The sequence below is a fragment of the Chlorocebus sabaeus genome, chromosome 2 (genome assembly GCF_047675955.1).
Source record: "Chlorocebus sabaeus isolate Y175 chromosome 2, mChlSab1.0.hap1, whole genome shotgun sequence".
NCBI lineage: Eukaryota > Metazoa > Chordata > Mammalia > Primates > Cercopithecidae > Chlorocebus > Chlorocebus sabaeus.
The window spans coordinates 38,345,800-38,363,368 of NC_132905.1; the positions used below are offsets into that span (position 1 = coordinate 38,345,800).

The 17,569-nt window shown below is 44.3% G+C and overlaps 1 protein-coding gene across 2 annotated transcripts in view; it reads left to right on the top strand.

Annotated features, from left to right (window-relative positions):
* The window catches only part of KIF3B (kinesin family member 3B), a 55,307-nt gene extending 38,398 nt beyond the window's left edge, over window positions 1–16,909 (top strand). For both annotated transcript variants that reach the window (XM_037982897.2, XM_008020469.3), the window contains 7 exons: window positions 1,154–1,255; window positions 1,465–1,587; window positions 1,693–1,811; window positions 10,251–10,364; window positions 11,032–11,140; window positions 13,310–13,488; window positions 14,374–16,909. In XM_037982897.2, the coding sequence (XP_037838825.1) occupies window positions 1,154–1,255; window positions 1,465–1,587; window positions 1,693–1,811; window positions 10,251–10,364; window positions 11,032–11,140; window positions 13,310–13,488; window positions 14,374–14,470 (843 nt within the window). In that variant the 3' untranslated portion in view covers window positions 14,471–16,909. The remainder of the gene's footprint in view (window positions 1–1,153; window positions 1,256–1,464; window positions 1,588–1,692; window positions 1,812–10,250; window positions 10,365–11,031; window positions 11,141–13,309; window positions 13,489–14,373) is intronic.
* Window positions 16,910–17,569: the final 660 nt, after the last annotated feature.

Here is a 17,569-nt window from a genome sequence, read left to right on the forward strand (position 1 = left end):
TGTTTCACTTCAGCTCTCTGTGTAGCTGGTCCTGTAGACAGAAAGCTTTCTCTGACTCCCTCTAAAAGTCTGAATTCTCTGACTGGGTGCTGTCCTCACGCCTGTAATCCCAGCAGTTTGAAAGGCCAAGGCAGAGGATCGCTTGAGGCCAGGAGTTCAAGACCAGCCCAGACAACATAGCAAGACCTCATCTCTACAATCAGTCAGCCAAATGTGGTGGTGTACACCTGTAGTCCCAGCTGCTTGGGAGGCTGAGGTGGGAGCATCACTTGAACTAAGGAGGTCAAGGCTACAGTGAGCTGTGATTGTGCCATTGCACTCCAGCTTGGGTGACAGAACTAGACCCTGTCTTTTTTTTTTTTTTTGAGACGGAGTCTCGCTCTGTTGCCCAGGCTGGATGGAGTGCAGTGGCCAGATCTCAGCTCACTGCAAGCTCCGCCTCCTGGGTTTACGCCATTCTCCTGCCTCAGCCTCCCGAGTAGCTGGGACTACAGGCGCCCGCCACCTCGCCCGGCTAGTTTTTTGTATTTTTTAGTAGAGACAGGGTTTCACCGTGTTAGCCAGGATGGTCTCGATCTCCTGACCTCGTGATCCGCCCATCTTGGCCTCCCAAAGTGCTGGGATTACAGGCTTGAGCCACCGCGCCCGGCCTAGACCCTGTCTTTAAAAAATTTTTTTAAATCCCCACAAAGTCTGAATTCTATCCCATCAGTGTGTGTCTCCCATTAATTACTGTGTCCTTTCCTCATGATGGTGTCTGGCGCCATATGGTTAAAGCTGGCTTGCTTGTCTGTTTTCCTCAGTGGACTCTGAGCTTTGTGATTCACATTCACATTGCATCCCCAGGACCTAACATAAAGGAGCTGCTTAGTATGTTCTAAGTGGGGTTAATACTTTGTAGAAACAAGCAAAAAAAATTATTTTTTGTTAAAGCTAAAATTCATGTGTCTGGAGAAACTATTTTCAGTGTTACCAAGAAGCCTCTAGTGAGGCTGCCCCAGTCCCTCACCAGCTGAGCACAGTGTATTTTTTCCCAGAGTTTGTCCCTTTTGGCTCAGTCCTGAGCTCTTTATCTTTCACAGGTGCCCCTGTGAGTAATTATGTTCTGAGGGAAACCGTTCATGAGATGGATTCTACTTTGTTTCTCACTCAGGCCATGGAGAGTAAGTTGCTTGTTGGAGGAAAAAATATAGTAGATCATACGAATGAACAGCAGAAAATCCTGGAGCAGAAACGACAGGAAATTGCAGAGCAGGTAACTTTTCATTCTTTTTCAGGGAGAATGGGTGGGGTAAGGTGTGTTTATGCTGCAGAACAAACATCTCTCATGTTCTACTGTCTTCAAAGAGAATAAGAGCAAGGTGTGTCCGCCTCATCCTAGCTGGAGACTCTGATCCTAGCTTGGGGAATTCAGCATAGACACAGTCTCTAGGGCAAACTGATGAATTTTGTCATGTTGCTCAGAAACGTCGAGAAAGAGAAATCCAACAACAGATGGAAAGTCGAGATGAAGAGACCTTGGAACTTAAAGAGACATACAGCTCATTGCAGCAAGAGGTGGACATCAAGACCAAAAAACTCAAAAAGGTATGAAAGGAATGAGCCAGATGGAGGTGCCTTGAGACTTGGGGAAAGGGAGAACTCTACCCTTTGTACAGACACCCTCCTCACCTGCCTCTCCCCTCATTCCAGCTCTTCTCCAAGCTTCAGGCAGTGAAGGCTGAGATCCACGACCTCCAAGAAGAACACATCAAGGAGCGCCAAGAGCTAGAGCAGACTCAGAATGAGCTCACCAGGGAGCTGAAACTCAAGTAAGTGCCAGGTCTTCCATAGTGCCCCCAAGCCACTTGCTGAGTCATTGGTTTTGTTTGTTTAGCTAGAAACAGCCTTGGCTGGGCGTGGTGCCCCATGCCTGTAATCCCAGCATTTTGGGAAGGGGAGGCAGGCAGATCACCTGATGTCAGGAGTTCGAGACCAGCCTGGCCAACATGGTGAAACCCTGTCTCTATTAAGAAATACAAAAATTAGCCGGGCATGGTGGTGCATGCCTCTAGTCCCAGCTACTTGGGGGGCTGAGACAGGAGAATCGCTTGAACCCGGGAAGTGGAGATTGCAGTGAGCTGTTATAGTGCCACCGCACTCCAGCCTGGGCGACAGAGTGAGACTCCGTCTCCAAAAAAAAAACAGCCCTGAGGAAAAGGGTCCTTCTCCAGCTCATCTCCTGCCACCCCATTTTCTGTTCATTCCTGAGAAAGTCACTTTCCATCCCTGGATCCCATCTGTTAACTGAATGACTTCACCAGGTGATCTCCAAGTTCCCTTCTAACCCTACCTTCTTGAAGCTTTTAAAGATTCTGGTCTTACATCTGTCTAGTGATAAGAGGGAATATTTTATTAACTTGATATTTTATTGTGACAATTTTCTGAATGGTATAATGAATACCCAAGTACCCATCACCCAGGTTCAAGGATTAGCAAGCTTTTGCCATCTGTCTTTCACAAAAATATTTTAAAGCAAATCTTACCTCATGTTATCTCACTCCTACATACTTATATATATATATGACACAGTGGTTTTTTTTTTTTTTTTTTTTTTTGAGACAAGGTCTTGCTCTGTCACCCAGGCTGGAGTGCAGTGGCACAATCACAGTTCATGGCAGCCTGTAACTCGTGGGCTCAAACAATCCTCCCACCTTAGCCTCCCAGATAGCTGGGACTACAGGTGTGTGCCACTATGCCCAACTAATTTTTTAAAAAAATTCATAGAGATAGGGTCTCTCTGTGTCACCTAAGCTGATCTCAAACTCCTAGGCTCAAGCAATCCTCCTGTTTCAGCCTCCCAAAGTACTGGGATTATAGGTGTGAGCCACCACACCCAGCCCACAATACTGTTTTTAAAAAAGCTTAATTGAGACATACTTCACATACCATACAGTTCACGTATTTAAAGTGTACAAATCAGGCGGGGCACGGTGGCTCATGCCTGTAATCCCAGCATTTGGGAGGCCGAGGCAGGTAGATCACCTGAGGGCCAGGAGTTCAAGACCAGCCTGACCAACATGGTGAAACCCTGTCTCTACTAAAAATCCAAAAATCAGCCGAGTGTGGTGGTGTGCACCTGCAATCCTAGCTACTCAGGAGATTGAGGCAAGAGAATCACTTGAACCTGGGAGGCAGAGGTTGCAGTGAGCTGAGATCACACCACTTTACTCAAGCCTGGCGACAGAACGAGATTCTTGCCTTTAAAAACAAACAAACAAACAAAAAAAAACAAAAAACTAAAAAAATTAAAAAATGATAAAGTATACAAATGAGCATTTTTTAAAAAAACATGTATATGCATAGGGCTGTAAAAGCACCACTACAATCTAATTTTAGAACATAGTTATCACTCTCCTCTAAAAGAAACTCTATCAATTAGTAGTCACTCCTTATTACCCCCTTTCCCAACCCGAAGTAATCACTAATCTGCTTCCTGTCTCTATGGCTTTGCCTATTCTGGCCATCTCATATAAATGGAATCACACACTGTGTGGCCTTTTGTGCCTGGCTTCTTTTGCTTAGCATGACACTTTCAAGGATCATCCATGCTGTAGCATGGATCAACAGATATCTGATAGTCCCAACATCAATTGTTCTTTATTATGACTGAATAATATTGCACTGTATGAATATACCACATATTTATTTATTTTTCAGTTTATATACATTCAGATTATTTCTAGTCTTTGACTATTATGGATAATGCTTCTATAAGCATTCATGTATAAGGTTTTGTATGGATGTGTGTTTTCATTTCTCTGGGATATATTCATAGGAGTGGAATTGCTGGGTCATATGGTAACTCAGTGTTTAACTTCTTGAGAGAATGCCAAACTGTTTTCCACAGTGACTGCACTATTTTACATTTCTACCACCAATTTCTCCACCTCCCTTTTTTTTTTTTTCTTTGAGGCAGTCTCATTCTGTCGCCCAAGCTGGGGTGCAGTGGTGCGATCTCAGCACACTGCAACCTCCACCTCCTGGACTCAAGTGATCCTCCCACCTCAATCTCTGGAATAGCTGGGACTATAGGGGCATGCCACCCCACGTGGCTAATTTTTATGTTTTTTGTAGAGATGGGGTTTCACCATGTTGCCCAGGCTGGTCTCAAACTCTTGGGCTCAAGCAGTCTGCCTGACTCAGCCTCCCAAAGTGCTGGGATTACAAGTATGAGCCACCATGCCCGGCTCCTCCACATCCTTGTCGATACTTATTATTGCCTGTCTTTTTTGTCATAGACACCCTAATGGATGTGAAGTGGTACTTCATTATGGTTTTGATTTGTGCAATTCCCTGATGACTAATGATGTTGAGCATCCTTTCACGTGCTTGTTGGTCATTTGTATGTGTTTGGAGAAGTATCTATACAAATCCTTTGCCCATTTAAAATGGGGTTGTTTTTTATTTTATTTTATTTTATTTTTGAGATAGAGTCTCACTCTGTCGTCTAGGCTGGAGTACAATGGTGCAAACATGACTCGTTGCAACTTCTGCCTTCTGGGTTCAAGTGATTCTTGTGCCTCAGCCTCCCGAATAGCTGGGATTACAGGCACTCGCCACCGTGCCAAGCTGATTTTTGTATTTTTAGTAGAGATGGGGTGTCACCATGTTGCCCAGACTGGTCTTGAACTCCTGACCTCAGGTGATCCACCCACCTTGGCATCCCAAAGTGCTTGGATTACAGGCATGAGCCACCACTCCCAGCCAATAATTAAGTTTTTTTTTTTTTTTTTTTTTTTTTTTTTTTTTGAGACGGAGTCTCGCTCTGTCGCCCGGGCTGGAGTGCAGTGGCCAGATCTCAGCTCACTGCAAGCTCCGCCTCCCGGGTTTATGCCATTCTCCTGCCTCAGCCTCCCGAGTAGCTGGGACTACAGGCGCCCACCACCTCACCCGGCTAGTTTTTTTGTATTTTTTAGTAGAGACGGGGTTTCACCGTGTTAGCCAGGATGGTCTCGATCTCTTGACCTCGTGATCCGCCCGTCTCGGCCTCCCAAAGTGCTGGGATTACAGGCTTGAGCCACCGCGCCCGGCCAATAATTAAGTTTTAAGACTTTTTTTTTTTCTTTTTTTTTTGGAGACAGAGTCTGGGTCTGTCACCCAGGCTGGAGTGCAATGGCGTGATCTTAGCTCACTGCAGCCTCCGCTTCCCAGGTTCAAATGATTCTCCTGCCTCAGCCTCCCGAATAGCTGGGACTATAGGCGTGTGCCACCATGCCCAGCTAATTTTTGTATTTTTAGTAGAGACGGGGTTTCACCATGTTGGCCAGGCTGGTCTCGAACTCCTGACCTCAGGTGATCCACCCACCTCAGCCTCCCAAAGTGCTGGGATTATAGGCATGAGCCACTGTACCCGGCTGAGTTTTAAGAGTTCTTTATATTAATATATTATGAATACTACTTCACCAGATTCATGATTTGAAGGTACTTTCTGTTTTTCTGAGTTGTTTTTAAACTTTCTTGATGGTATAGCACAAAAGATTTCCATTGTGATATAGCCCAATTTAATTGTATTTTCTTTTGTTTATTGTACTTTTGGTATTGTATCTAGATTTGCCTTTTCTGGACCTTTCATATAAGTTTATAAATGAAATAATGTTGGAATAATGTGGCCTTTTATGACTGCTTTCTTCGTGTGTGTGTGTTTTGTTGTTGTTGTTGTTGTTTTTTAATGATAAGGCCTTCCTCTGTCAACCAGACTGGAGTGCATGGTGCCATCACAGCTCACAGCCTTGACCTCCAAGTGATCTTCCTGCTTGAGCTTCCTGAGTAGCTAGGACTTCAGTTGCATGGTAGCACACCTGGCTAATTTTAAAAAATTTTTTCATGAGGATAGGTCTTGCTTTGTTGCCAAGGCTAGTATAATGTTTTCAACAGTCTTCCATGTTGTAGCATGTATTAATACTTTATTCATTTTTTATGGCCAAATAATATTCTATTGTATAAATATACCACATTTTATTTATCCCATTAATTATTGGATGGACATTTGGATTATTTCTACTTTTGGGTGTTATGAATAATGTTGCTATGAACATTCATATTAAAGTTTTTTTTTTTTTTTTTTGAGACGGAGTCTCGCTCTGTCACCCAGACTGGAGTGCAGTGGCCAGATCTCAGCTCACTGCAACCTCTGCCTCCCAGGTTTATGCTATTCTCCTGCCTCAGCCTCCCAAGTAGCTGGGACTACAGGCGCCTGCCACCTCACCCGGCTAGTTTTTTGTATTTTTTAGTAGAGACGAGGTTTCACCAGGTTAGCCAGGATGGTCTCGATCTCCTGACCTTGTGATCCGCCCGTCTCGGCCTCCCAAAGTGCTGGGATTACAGGCTTGAGCCACCGCGCCCGGCCCATATTAAAGTTTTTTTGTGGACATATGTTTCATTCTCTTAGATCCTCTAAGAGGCTTATAGTTTTAGGTCTTACATTTAGGTCTATGATCCATTTGAGTTAATTTCTGTGTATGGTGTGAGGTAGGGTTTCAAGTGCAGTGTTTTGGATGCAGATATCTAGTTGTTCCAGTACCATTTGTTGAAAGGGCTCTTCTCTCCCCATTTCATTGTCTTGGCATACTTATTGAAAGTCAGGGCCGGGCGTGGTAGCTCATGCCTGTAATCCCAGTATTTGGGAGGCTGAGGTGGGCAGATCACCTGAGGTCAAGAGTTCAAGATCACCCTGGCCAATATGGTGAAACCCTGTCTCTACTAGAAATATAAAAAGTAGCCAGGCGTGGTGGCGCACCCCTGTAGTCCCAGCTACTTGGGAGGCTGAGGCAGAAGAATTGCTCGAACCCGGGAGGCGGAGGTTGCAGTGAGCCGAGATCGCGCCACTGCACTCCAGCCTGGGCCACAGAGCGAGACTCTGTCTCAAAAAAAAGAAAGAAAGTCAGTTGACCATAATTAAGCATTTATTTCTGGACTTTCAATACTGTTGCTTTGGTCTATATATCTATCCTCATGCTAGTACCATTCTGTCTAAATTACTGTAGCTTTGTAGTTAAGTTTTGAAATCAGTAAGTGTGAGTCCTCCAACCTTGTTCTTTTTCAAGAGTGTTTTGGCTGTTTAGGGTCCCTTGCATTTCCGTATTCAGGCATACTTTGTTTTACTGCACTCTGCTTTGTTATAATTCACAGATATTACATTTTCTACAAATTGAAGGTTTGTGGAAACCCTGCATAGAGCAAGTCTGTTGGCACCATTTTTTCAACAGCATATGCTCACTTCATGTCTCTGTGTAAGCATTTATTAGCAATAAAGTATTTTTAAAGTCTGTACTTTTTTTAGACAAAATGGTATTATACATTTAATAGACTATAGTATAGTGTAAGCATAACTTTTATATGCACTGGGAAACCAAAAACTTGTATTACTTGCTTCATTGTGATACTTACTTTATTGCAGTAGTCTGGAACCAAACCCACAATATCCATGAGGTATGCCTCTACGTTTTAAAGTCAGCTTATCAATTTCTGCAAACAAAGCCAACTGGGATTTTGATATTGATCGTATTGAATCTGTAGATCAATTTGGTCAATATTGTCATCTTAACAGTATTAAGTATTCAGATCCATGAACATGAGATATATTTCCATTTATTTATTATTTCTTTAATTTTTCTCAAGAATGTTTTGTAGTTTTCAGTGTATAAGTCTTGCACTTTTGTTAAATTTATACCTAAGGGTTTTTTGGGTGCTATTGTATATGACATTGTTTTCTTAATTTTATTTTTGGAATATTAATTACTAGTATATAAAAATATCAGCTGGGCATGGTTGCTCACATCTGTAATCTCATCACTTTGGGAGGCCAAGGCGGACGGATCACCTGAAGTCAGGAGTTCGAGACCAGCTTGGCCAACATGGTGAAACCGTGTCTCTACAAAAATACAGAAATTAGCCAGGCGTGGTGGCGGGTGCCTATAATCCCAGCTACTCGGGAGGTTGAGGCAAGAGAATCGCTTGAACCCTGGAGGCAGAGAATGCAGTGAGCCGAGATTGTGCGATTGCACTCCAGTCTGGGTGACAGAGCAATAATCTGTCTCAAAAAAAAAATTGTATGTGTATATATAATTGCTTTTTGTCTACACAATGATATTTTTACACCTAAAAAAATTAAGTTTCTTAGTATTTTCTAGTACCCAATCCACATTCAGATTTTCTTGGTTTGCTCATATTAGGAGCTATATATTAGAACTACATGTTACATTTGGTTATTAAGTCTCTTAGACTTATTTTAATCTGAGGCAATCTTTTTATTTTTTATTTTATTTATTTATTTATTTATATATTTATTTATTTATTTAAGACAGAGTCTCACTCTGTCGCCAGGCTGGAGTGCAGTGGCGCAGTCTCAGCTCACTACAAACTCCGCCTCCCGGGTTCAAGTGATTTTCCTGCCTCAGCCTCCTGAGTAGTTGGGACTACAGGTACATGCTACCATGCCCAGCTAATTTTTGTAGTTTTAGCAGAGACGGGGTTTCACCATGTTGGCCAGGATTGTCTCAATCTCTTGACCTCGTGATCTGCCCACCTCGGCCTCCCAAGATGCTGGAATTACAGGTGTGAGCCACCACGCCCAGCCAATTCTTTTTATTTTAAAAAATATTTTTCAGTCGAGCATGGTGGCTCATACCTGTAATCCCAGCACTTTGAGAGGCTGAGGCGGGTGGATCATGAGGTCAGGAGTTCAAGACCAGCCTGGCCAAGATGGTGAATTCCCCATCTCTACTGAAAATATAAAAATTAGCCGGGTGTGGTGGCGGGCACCTGTAATCTCAGCTACTCGGGAGGCTGAGGCAGGAAAATCGCTTGAACCTGGAAGGCGGAGGTTGCAGAGAGCCAAGATTGCACCACTGCACTCCCGCTGAGGCACAAGTGTATATATACATACACACACACACACGCACACACATATTTTTCATAGTTGACTTGTTGAAAAGAGTGAGTCGGATAGCCTGTAGAAATTCCCACGTTGTAGGCGGGAGTGGTGCCTTGTGCCTGTAGTTCCAGCTACTTGGGAAGCTGAGGCAGGAGGATTGCTTGAGCCCAGGAGTTCAAGGCTGCAGTGAGCCAAGATTATGCCACTACACTCCAGCCTAGGTGACCGAGTGAGACACCAACTCAAAAGGAAAAAAAAGAAAGAAAAATATACCACATTCTGGATTTGTTGATCTCTTTCTTCATGGTGTCAATTAACTTGCATCTCTATCCCCTTTATTTCGCTTTAACTGAAAACTGTCTCTGAAGCGCGGGTTCCCAACCTTGGCTACAAACTGAGAAGTTTTAAAAGTTAGTGATGTCTAAGCCTCACCTCAGAGATTCTGATTTAATTGGCCTAGGGCAGTAGTCCTTAAACTTTAGCAGGTATCAGAATTACCTGAAGGGATTGTTAAACACAGATTGATGGGTGTCACACCCAGAGTCTGATTCAGCAAGGCTGCGGCAGGGCCCGAGAATTTTCATTTCTGATAGTTTCCAGGTATTGCTTCTGCTGGTTTGGTGAATGCACTTTGAGAACTCTTGGTCTCTCATGAGGTCTGGGCAAGATATTTTTCAAAACTCTGGAGGTAATATTAATGTGCAGCCTGGCCTGAGAAATGTGGAGCTAATGGTTTCAGCCAACAGATGATCTCTTTGTCAGGCAGAGACTGTTCGTAGGAATGGTCTTCATTCTCAGTGCTCTCAGGGGCTGAAATCCACTCAGTCCTGCTTTTTATCCTGGTCAGTTAGAATGGGAAATTTTCCAGCTTGCACAACAAGCCATGGGATTGGAGTAAGGCAGTTTAATTTATTCTGGTTTTGGCATTTTGGAAGTTAATGACCTTCGTTAGCACCACCAGTGGCCCTCTAAAAGATACTTCAGGTAGCAAATGTTCACTGCAGTATAGCCCAGGCATCACCTCCCTCTTGAGCCTGTTCACATCCTGCCCCTTCCCAGGCAGAAGTGACCTCTCCATATTTCTAAGACAGACCGCTGTCAGTACCTATTATACCGAACAGGGCTGCACCATTACCCTTTGTTTCAGGCAGGAACCAGATGTCATTTGTGTCTGTATCTCAGCTCTTTGTATGATGTTAGGCCCATAGTACCTGCTGAGTAAATGTTTGCTGTGTGCCTTGACTCTTACCTAATTATTCACCATGCATGAGACCAGATAGCTGACACTTCATATGTATTCTGTGTCTGTTTTCACCTGTTATGTGTGCTCTTACAGGCATCTGATTATAGAAAACTTTATCCCTCTGGAAGAAAAAAGTAAAATTATGAATAGAGCCTTCTTTGATGAAGAGGAAGATCATTGGAAACTACATCCTATAACCAGACTGGAGTAAGTCACTATTAACTTTAAGTATATTTTCAAGTATGAGGGGAAAAGAATGTTGATAACAAGACCCCTCCAGTCAACAAAGGGGTTTGATAAGAACACAGTTTGGCTTGTTTAAACTCAAAACCCACTGCATTTCTGATTTTGTAGCTGCCATAGATCCACCAGGTAAAAGTTTGATGATGAGTGTGGTTTTAGGAATTAGGAGACTTTGTCACTAGTGAGTGAGGAAGTGACCTTTCCAAAGTTCCTGCATTTCTGTTTCTCCAGCTGTGAAGTGAAGTATGCTAGGTCACATGAGGGGCAATTCAGAGCTGTTGTCTTTGTGTGTCATTCTGACCCACAGTATTGAGAAGGATTCTCACTCTAAGTCTGGGTCCTGCTGGAAAGATGGGAGACACCTGGCAGGGATGCAGAGGTGGGGGGTGTTGACAGCTATGCTTTGTGAATGCCATCTAAGAACTGGGCGATGATTAAAATTCCTTCTGGCTTAAAAGATGCATGATGCTCTGAATCAGAAAGCAGCTCAAGCAGAGCACAGAAGCAGTTCTCGTCCCACTTATGTCAGCCCGCAGTCCAGGGAGATGCTTGCTTCAGATTCTATCAGAGTCTTCGAGTGCTGGTTCCTCAGGACTCCAGCCAGGGCTTTAACACTGCAGTTCTTTTCCAGGAACCAGCAGATGATGAAGCGGCCAGTCTCAGCCGTGGGATATAGGAGACCATTGAGCCAGCACGCGAGAATGTCCATGATGATTCGTCCAGAGGCCCGACGATATAGGGTGAGAAGATCCTTTTGTAACAAATAATAAATAAGCCAAGCACAGTGACTCACACCTGTAACCCCAGCAGTTTGGGAGGCCGAGGTGGACAGATTGGTGGATCCCAGGAGTTTGAGACCAGCCTGGACAATGTGGCGAAACCCTAACTCTACTAAAAATACAAAAATTAGCCAGATGTGGTGGTGTGTGCCTGTAGTCCACGCTACTGGGGAGGCTGAGGTGGGAGGATTACCTGAGCCCAGGAGGCAGAGGCTGCATTGAGGCAAGATCATGCCACTGCACTCTAGCCTGGGTGACAGAGTGAGACCCTGTCTCAAAAAATAAATAAGTAAATATAATAAAAATAATAATGAATAGGCCGAGCACAGTGGCTCACGCCTGTAATCCCAGCTCTTTGGGGGGCTGAGGTGGGTGGATCACCTGAGGTCAGGAGTTTGAGACCAGCCTGGCCAACATGGTGAAACCCCATCTCTACTAAAAACACAAAAATTAGCCGAGCATGGTGGCAGGCACCTGTAATCCCAGCAACTTGGGAGGCTGAGGCAGGAGAATCACTTGAACCCAGGAGGCAGGAGGCAGGAGGCGGAGGTTGCAGTGAGCCAAGATCATGCCACTGCACTCCAGCCTGGCTGGCAGAACGAGACTCCGTCTCAAAAAAAAAAAAAAAAAAAAGTACTAGAGAAAGAGTCCAAACATCCTGTCTGTCATGGCCAGTAAATATTAACAATGAGCTTCAAAATGGCTCTGTGGGAAGACTGGAGAGAACACAGGTATGTAGTGACAGGAGATGGACCTGTCGTAAAGAACTTCAGGTACTTTCATCTCACAAAATGTGTGTCAGTCATGTAGTCATTTAAAGGGACATCGAGGACTATTTTATGACCCCAAAATAGAAAAATAGAAGCTCTGCCATGAGAGCCTCTACTTTTTAGTTAAATTAAATTTATTTATTTATTTTGAGATGGAATCTCACTGTGTCGCCCAGGCTGGAGTGCAGTGGTGCAATCTATGCTCACTGCAACGCCTGTCTCCTGGGTTCAAGCAATTCTGGTGGTTCAGCCTCCCTAGTAGCTGGGACTACAGGCACATGCCAAAACACCCAGCCAAGTTTTGTATTTTTAGTAGAGACGGGGTTTCACCATGTTGGCCAGGCTGGTCTTGAATGCCTCACCTCAGGTGATCCACCCGCCTTGGCCTCCCAAAGTGCTGGGATTACAGGCATGTGCCAGCCAACACGCCCAGCTAATTTTTGTATTTTTAGTAGAGTCGGGGTTTCACCATGTTGGCCAGGCTGCTCTCGAACTCCTGACCACAGGTGATCCACCTGCCTCGGCCTCCCAAAGTGCTGGGATTACAGGCGTGAGCCACCGCACAGGCCTTTTTTTTTTTTTTTTTTTGAGGCAGGATCTTACTGTGTCACCCAAGCTGGAGTACTGTAGCACAATCATAGCTCACTGTATCCTCAAACTCCTGGGCTCAAGTGATCCTCCTGCCTTGGCCTCCAGAAGCACTGAGATGACCATGTCCAGCTGAGCACTTGCTGTGTGCTGGGCATTGTACTCAGCACTTGACTGCTTTCTCTAATTAAGCTTCCCCATTTCCTCTATGCAATCAGTCCTGTTGCTTAAAGGTCAGGGAGTGTGGCAAGTGGCTGAACTAGGATACACAATGTATTAAGTTATAGAGTAATTTGTAACAGAAGTATATATGTGAATATAAAATTTGGTGTAAAATATATCGAAATGTAAACTGTTTTTCTCTGGTTGGTGGAAGCACACTCAATATTTTTTTTCTTTTTGCTCATCTGTATTTTATAACTATCAATAGGAAACTTGTATTATTTTTATAGTGAAAGATTTTCACTTGAAATATTTTAAATGTTTCTGAATCTCTCTTGGCAGCCAGAGCCAAACAGAAGGTTACGATTAGTTAGCTCTTTGGGTGCCATTCTTCCCAGCTTTGAGTTCTTTAAAAGAAAGAAAGCAAAAGCAAAAAATTAGGTGGGGTTAGCATTGTAAAACTGCATCACTTCTTTTAGGCAGGCACTTTCTTGGTAGGCCCTGAATAACAAGCAGTTTGCATGTCTGTTCTTGGAGGGGCCCTCGATTGCTTGTACTGCCTGTGTCCAGTTGGAGGCTAACCTAGCTGGTGATGGCTCTGCTTCTGCAGGCAGAAAACATTGTACAGTTAGAGCTGGACATGCCTAGCCGGACCACCAGAGACTATAAGGGTCCAGCCATTGCCCCCAAGGTTCAGGCTGCATTGGATGCGGCTCTGCAGGATGAAGATGAGATACAGGTGGATGCATCACCCTTTGAAAGCACTGCAAATAAGAAATCCAAGGCCAGGTGAGTGGCTTTGTTGATGTGTGTTTAAACAGAACATGTTTGAATAAGGACAAACCAAAGCAAGAATGCTTGTTTATCATGGAATACTTTGCAGAACACACTAGAAAATGTTGCCGTATTACTCCTATGTTTACTTATTTATTCTACAAATATTTATAGTTGAGACACTATGCCAGGTATACTGAATACCAGAATACCTAATGTCCCCAGTCCCTTACTATAAGGTGAATGTATTCTGGTGAAAGAGCAGTCAGTTCTTCAGTTCTCATGAGGTGTCTGGTAGTTCTAAGTGCTTTACAAACATTCTCTTAATGATTTCCTGTAAAAACTTATAAGGTAAATTTTATAATCAGTCCCATTTTATAGACAGGAAAACTGAAACGTAGAGAATTTGAGAAAGTAGCCATCTCCAAGGAAACCCAGCAAGTAAGGGCGAAAGCGATAATTCAAAAATAGGTAATCCAGATCCATAACCCAGGCTCTGGGCCTCCATGCTAAGTTTATCTCACCCATTTGGTGCAAAAGTAGTAATTCTGTCTTATTACATTCTGGATTAGAAGTTTTAGGAAAACAATTGGGTGCAGAACCAAAATAGAAGAAGTTCTACCTGCAAACTTAATTTTTGTTACCAATCAAGCTTTGGTTTTAAAGGAAGAACAACTGCTAAGCATCAGAATCTCTTCTCTCATATTCCACACCTCTGTTCTGAGGCCATTTTGGCCATGCCCCAAGGTTCAGGCTGTGCCAGTCTAGTGGTTTTATAGTTGAATGTATCATCATTTTTAGGCCATTGAAGAATGGCCTGAAATGAAATGTTAATGACATCTGATGTGTCAGGGACAGAGATGGGGACATGTAATATAAACATGTGTTTGACTTTTGCAGGCCTAAAAGTAGAAGGAAGTCGGGATCCTCCTCCTCTTCCTCAGGAACCCCTGCATCTCAGCTTTATCCACAGTCTCGGGGGCTGGTTCCAAAGTAAAGCCAGCTCCTCCTCTCCCAGGGCGGAAACAGCATTTGCCTTCTGAGAGAAGAGACTAGCAAAAAGCTGCAGAGAGGACTCGGCCCAAACTCAGAACCGTTCCCCTGAGGAGAAGCCATGGCCTCTTTGCAGATCAACCAGCTTAATCTGGTCAAACGTGCTGTTCCTAATCTGGTACTCAGCCCCTCTGGGAAACATGTTTTAAATAAAATAAAGCATCTCAGAGATGCATGGGTAAGGTAAAGTGCGATAGTCCAAGTGGAAAGCAAGAGAATGACCAGTGACCTTGCTTCCTTCCACCTTGCCTTCTTCTCCCCCTTCCCTTGCCCTCTGTTTCTCTCCTCTCTCCTTTTCCAGCCTGTTCTTTACATGGGGCTCCCTTCTTGTTGAACAATAGGGCAGAATCAGGAGTCCCCTTAGCAGGACCACATCTTTGGAGCCTTGGGATAAAATGACAGTGAGATTGAAAAGCGAAAAGCCTAGAAGTTGACTAGGTGCCTCTTCTTGTAGGGAGAAATGAGAAATCACATTTGAATCCAGGCCCCAGGTGGGCACCATCAGCTGTCTTGCCTCCATGCACCTCAGTAAGAAGTGGATCTGCCTTTGGGGCCTGCCCAGTGAGGAAATCTCTTCCAGTGTCTGCTTCTGAAGGATTCAATGTTGGGAGCAATAGAAATAACATTCCCTTTGCCTCCTCGGAGTATTTAGGGAAATAGCTTCTTTAAAACCTCAAAACCGTGACCATCCTGTTGAAGACCTAAGTCTGTAAGCTGGTGCCATGTCCATACACCATATCACTTTACTCTTCATTTGTCACCATTTTTTCCCATGCACGTGTACTCTGAGCATCCTTGTGTGGGCCCATCCTCTGTGTCCAGAGCATGCTGTGCAGTGGGCCTGTTTAGTGTGAGAAAGGAGGCTTGCTCTGCCTTCTCTGATGGGCTGGAGTTGAGGGAAGGAGCTGTATAGTGGCACTTTTGAATTCCCCGTTTTGTTCCATATTGGTATAGAGAGCAGAAGAGTAGCTAGGCAGATGCAGAGATGGAGACATGAGACTCAGTGCAGTGAGTAGGGAAGACATAACGATGGAAGCAAAGGAATCCTGCCTGCCTTCAGCAGAGAATTCACCAAATCCTAGAACTGTGGCTCCCTCCAGGCAGAGCCTAAGATGTTGAAGAGTAGCTGCGTGATTGAATAGGCTCAAAGGAGAGTTCAGAATTCCCGTTTACATATTACTAGTTTGGTTTGTAAGTTTTAGTTCATTGTATTATTGAGATTCAGAGCTTCATTTTATGTTGGTCGTTAGGTGAATATTACTCATTTTTCCCCAAGATAAGCTCACAAGAGAAGCTCATAAGTGTGTGTGGGTGTGAGAGCACGATGGTGCCTGTGGTCTGTGAATGTGTCCATGTGTGTCTGTAAGAGAGACAGAGACCAAGAACTTGCCCAATTTTAGAAATACACTAATGTGCAGTTGTTGCCTTTTGTCTGTCTGTATTAAAGGCCCATTGAATGACTAATCCAGGCTGGAAGCACTCCCATGTGGGTGTCTGAGTCCACGAGCCAAGCCTGAGGGGACAGTATGAGTCTCCAGGTCTGCCACACTGGTGCACCTTGCTGGCACGGTGCTTCAGGAAGGTGGCGACTCAGGTGGGCCTTGAGTTATATTTTAACTCAGCTGCTCAGTTCCCAGGGCACATTTCTGGATCAGAACCCGTGGGAAATAGGAGGTACTAAGTGCAATGTCTTAGCATTCTGCAAAATGGAGATCTGTTGTCCAGCGGCTTATCTCCTTTTTAGTAACCCTTCTTTCTGAACCCAGGGCCCTTTTCAGCCTTCCCTCATCTTTTCTTGAGATCAAACCTTGCTTCTTTCTTATTTACTAAGAATTTGCCTGTTTGAATAAGAACAAAACGCTAAGGTGGGTAGCCTATGCTGGTTGTCTGCTGGTTACACGTGTCTCTCACACCACATTTCCTCAAACCTAATCTGAATTCTGTAGGCTAAAAATATTCATGTAGCAAATCTGAGAATTGAAAACTGCAGATAACTGGCCGGGTGTGGTGGCTCACGCCTGTAATCCTAGCACTTTGGGAGGCCGAGGTGGGTGGATCACCTGCAGTTAGGACTTCAAGACCAGCCTGGCCAACGTGGTGAAACCCCATCTCTACTAAAAATACAAAAATTTGCCAGGTGTGGTGGTGCATGCCTCTAGTCCTAGCTACTCGGGAGGCTGAGGCAAGAGAATCGCTTGAACCTGGGAGGTGTGGAGGTTGCAGTGAGTCGAGATCACACCACTGCACTCCAACCTGGGCAACAGTGAGACTCTGCCTCAAAAAAAAAAAAAAAAAAAGAAAGAGAAAGAAAACTGCAGATAACCCTATACGTTAATACTGGTATCTCGAGGTGACTCTTCTGACCAGGGGTGGTTAAGTGACACATAGAACTTTTCTAAGAGAAGACAGACAAGTTGACGGGCCTGTCTTGTACTCAGCTGTGTTTATGTGGTGGTCTGTGGAAACAAAAGAAAAGAAGACTTAGTTGGAAATGAAGCTGTCCCTTTCCAAGCAGTCTCTGGTGCTTTTCTTCTCTAAAAATGGATCCGATAAATATTTGAATAGAGCAGATTGTAGAATGTCGTGCTGCCACCAGAAAGCTGCTGCTTTGGGTTCTGCATTGAGCCAAATATATAGAGGACCTACCAAGCCCACTGAGGGACCAGGTTTTCATGTCTCTAGTTGTACCTAGAATGTTCTGAGCCATCTGAGGGCCTTTATGCCAGAAGCAGCTAGCAGAGCCAGAAAGCAAGTCTAACAGGATCTAAGATGGCCATCAGGAGAAGGAGTTTGAGACTGTGTGTGCAACCCCCAATAGACCCCCTTTTATTCTGATCTGGAGAATGTATCTGGCTTCATATTTTAAAGTCACATGTCTCTCAGACCCCTGGATTCAGAACCCAAGGCCACAAATCATAGGCATGAAGCACTTTCTTAAGACTGACCTAACGCTGGATTATTTCCCATCTAATGCCTGCATGCTGCTTGAATTGCTCCACCCACACCTCCATGACCAAGGGCGCCAGAGTGCTGCAGCTCGGGC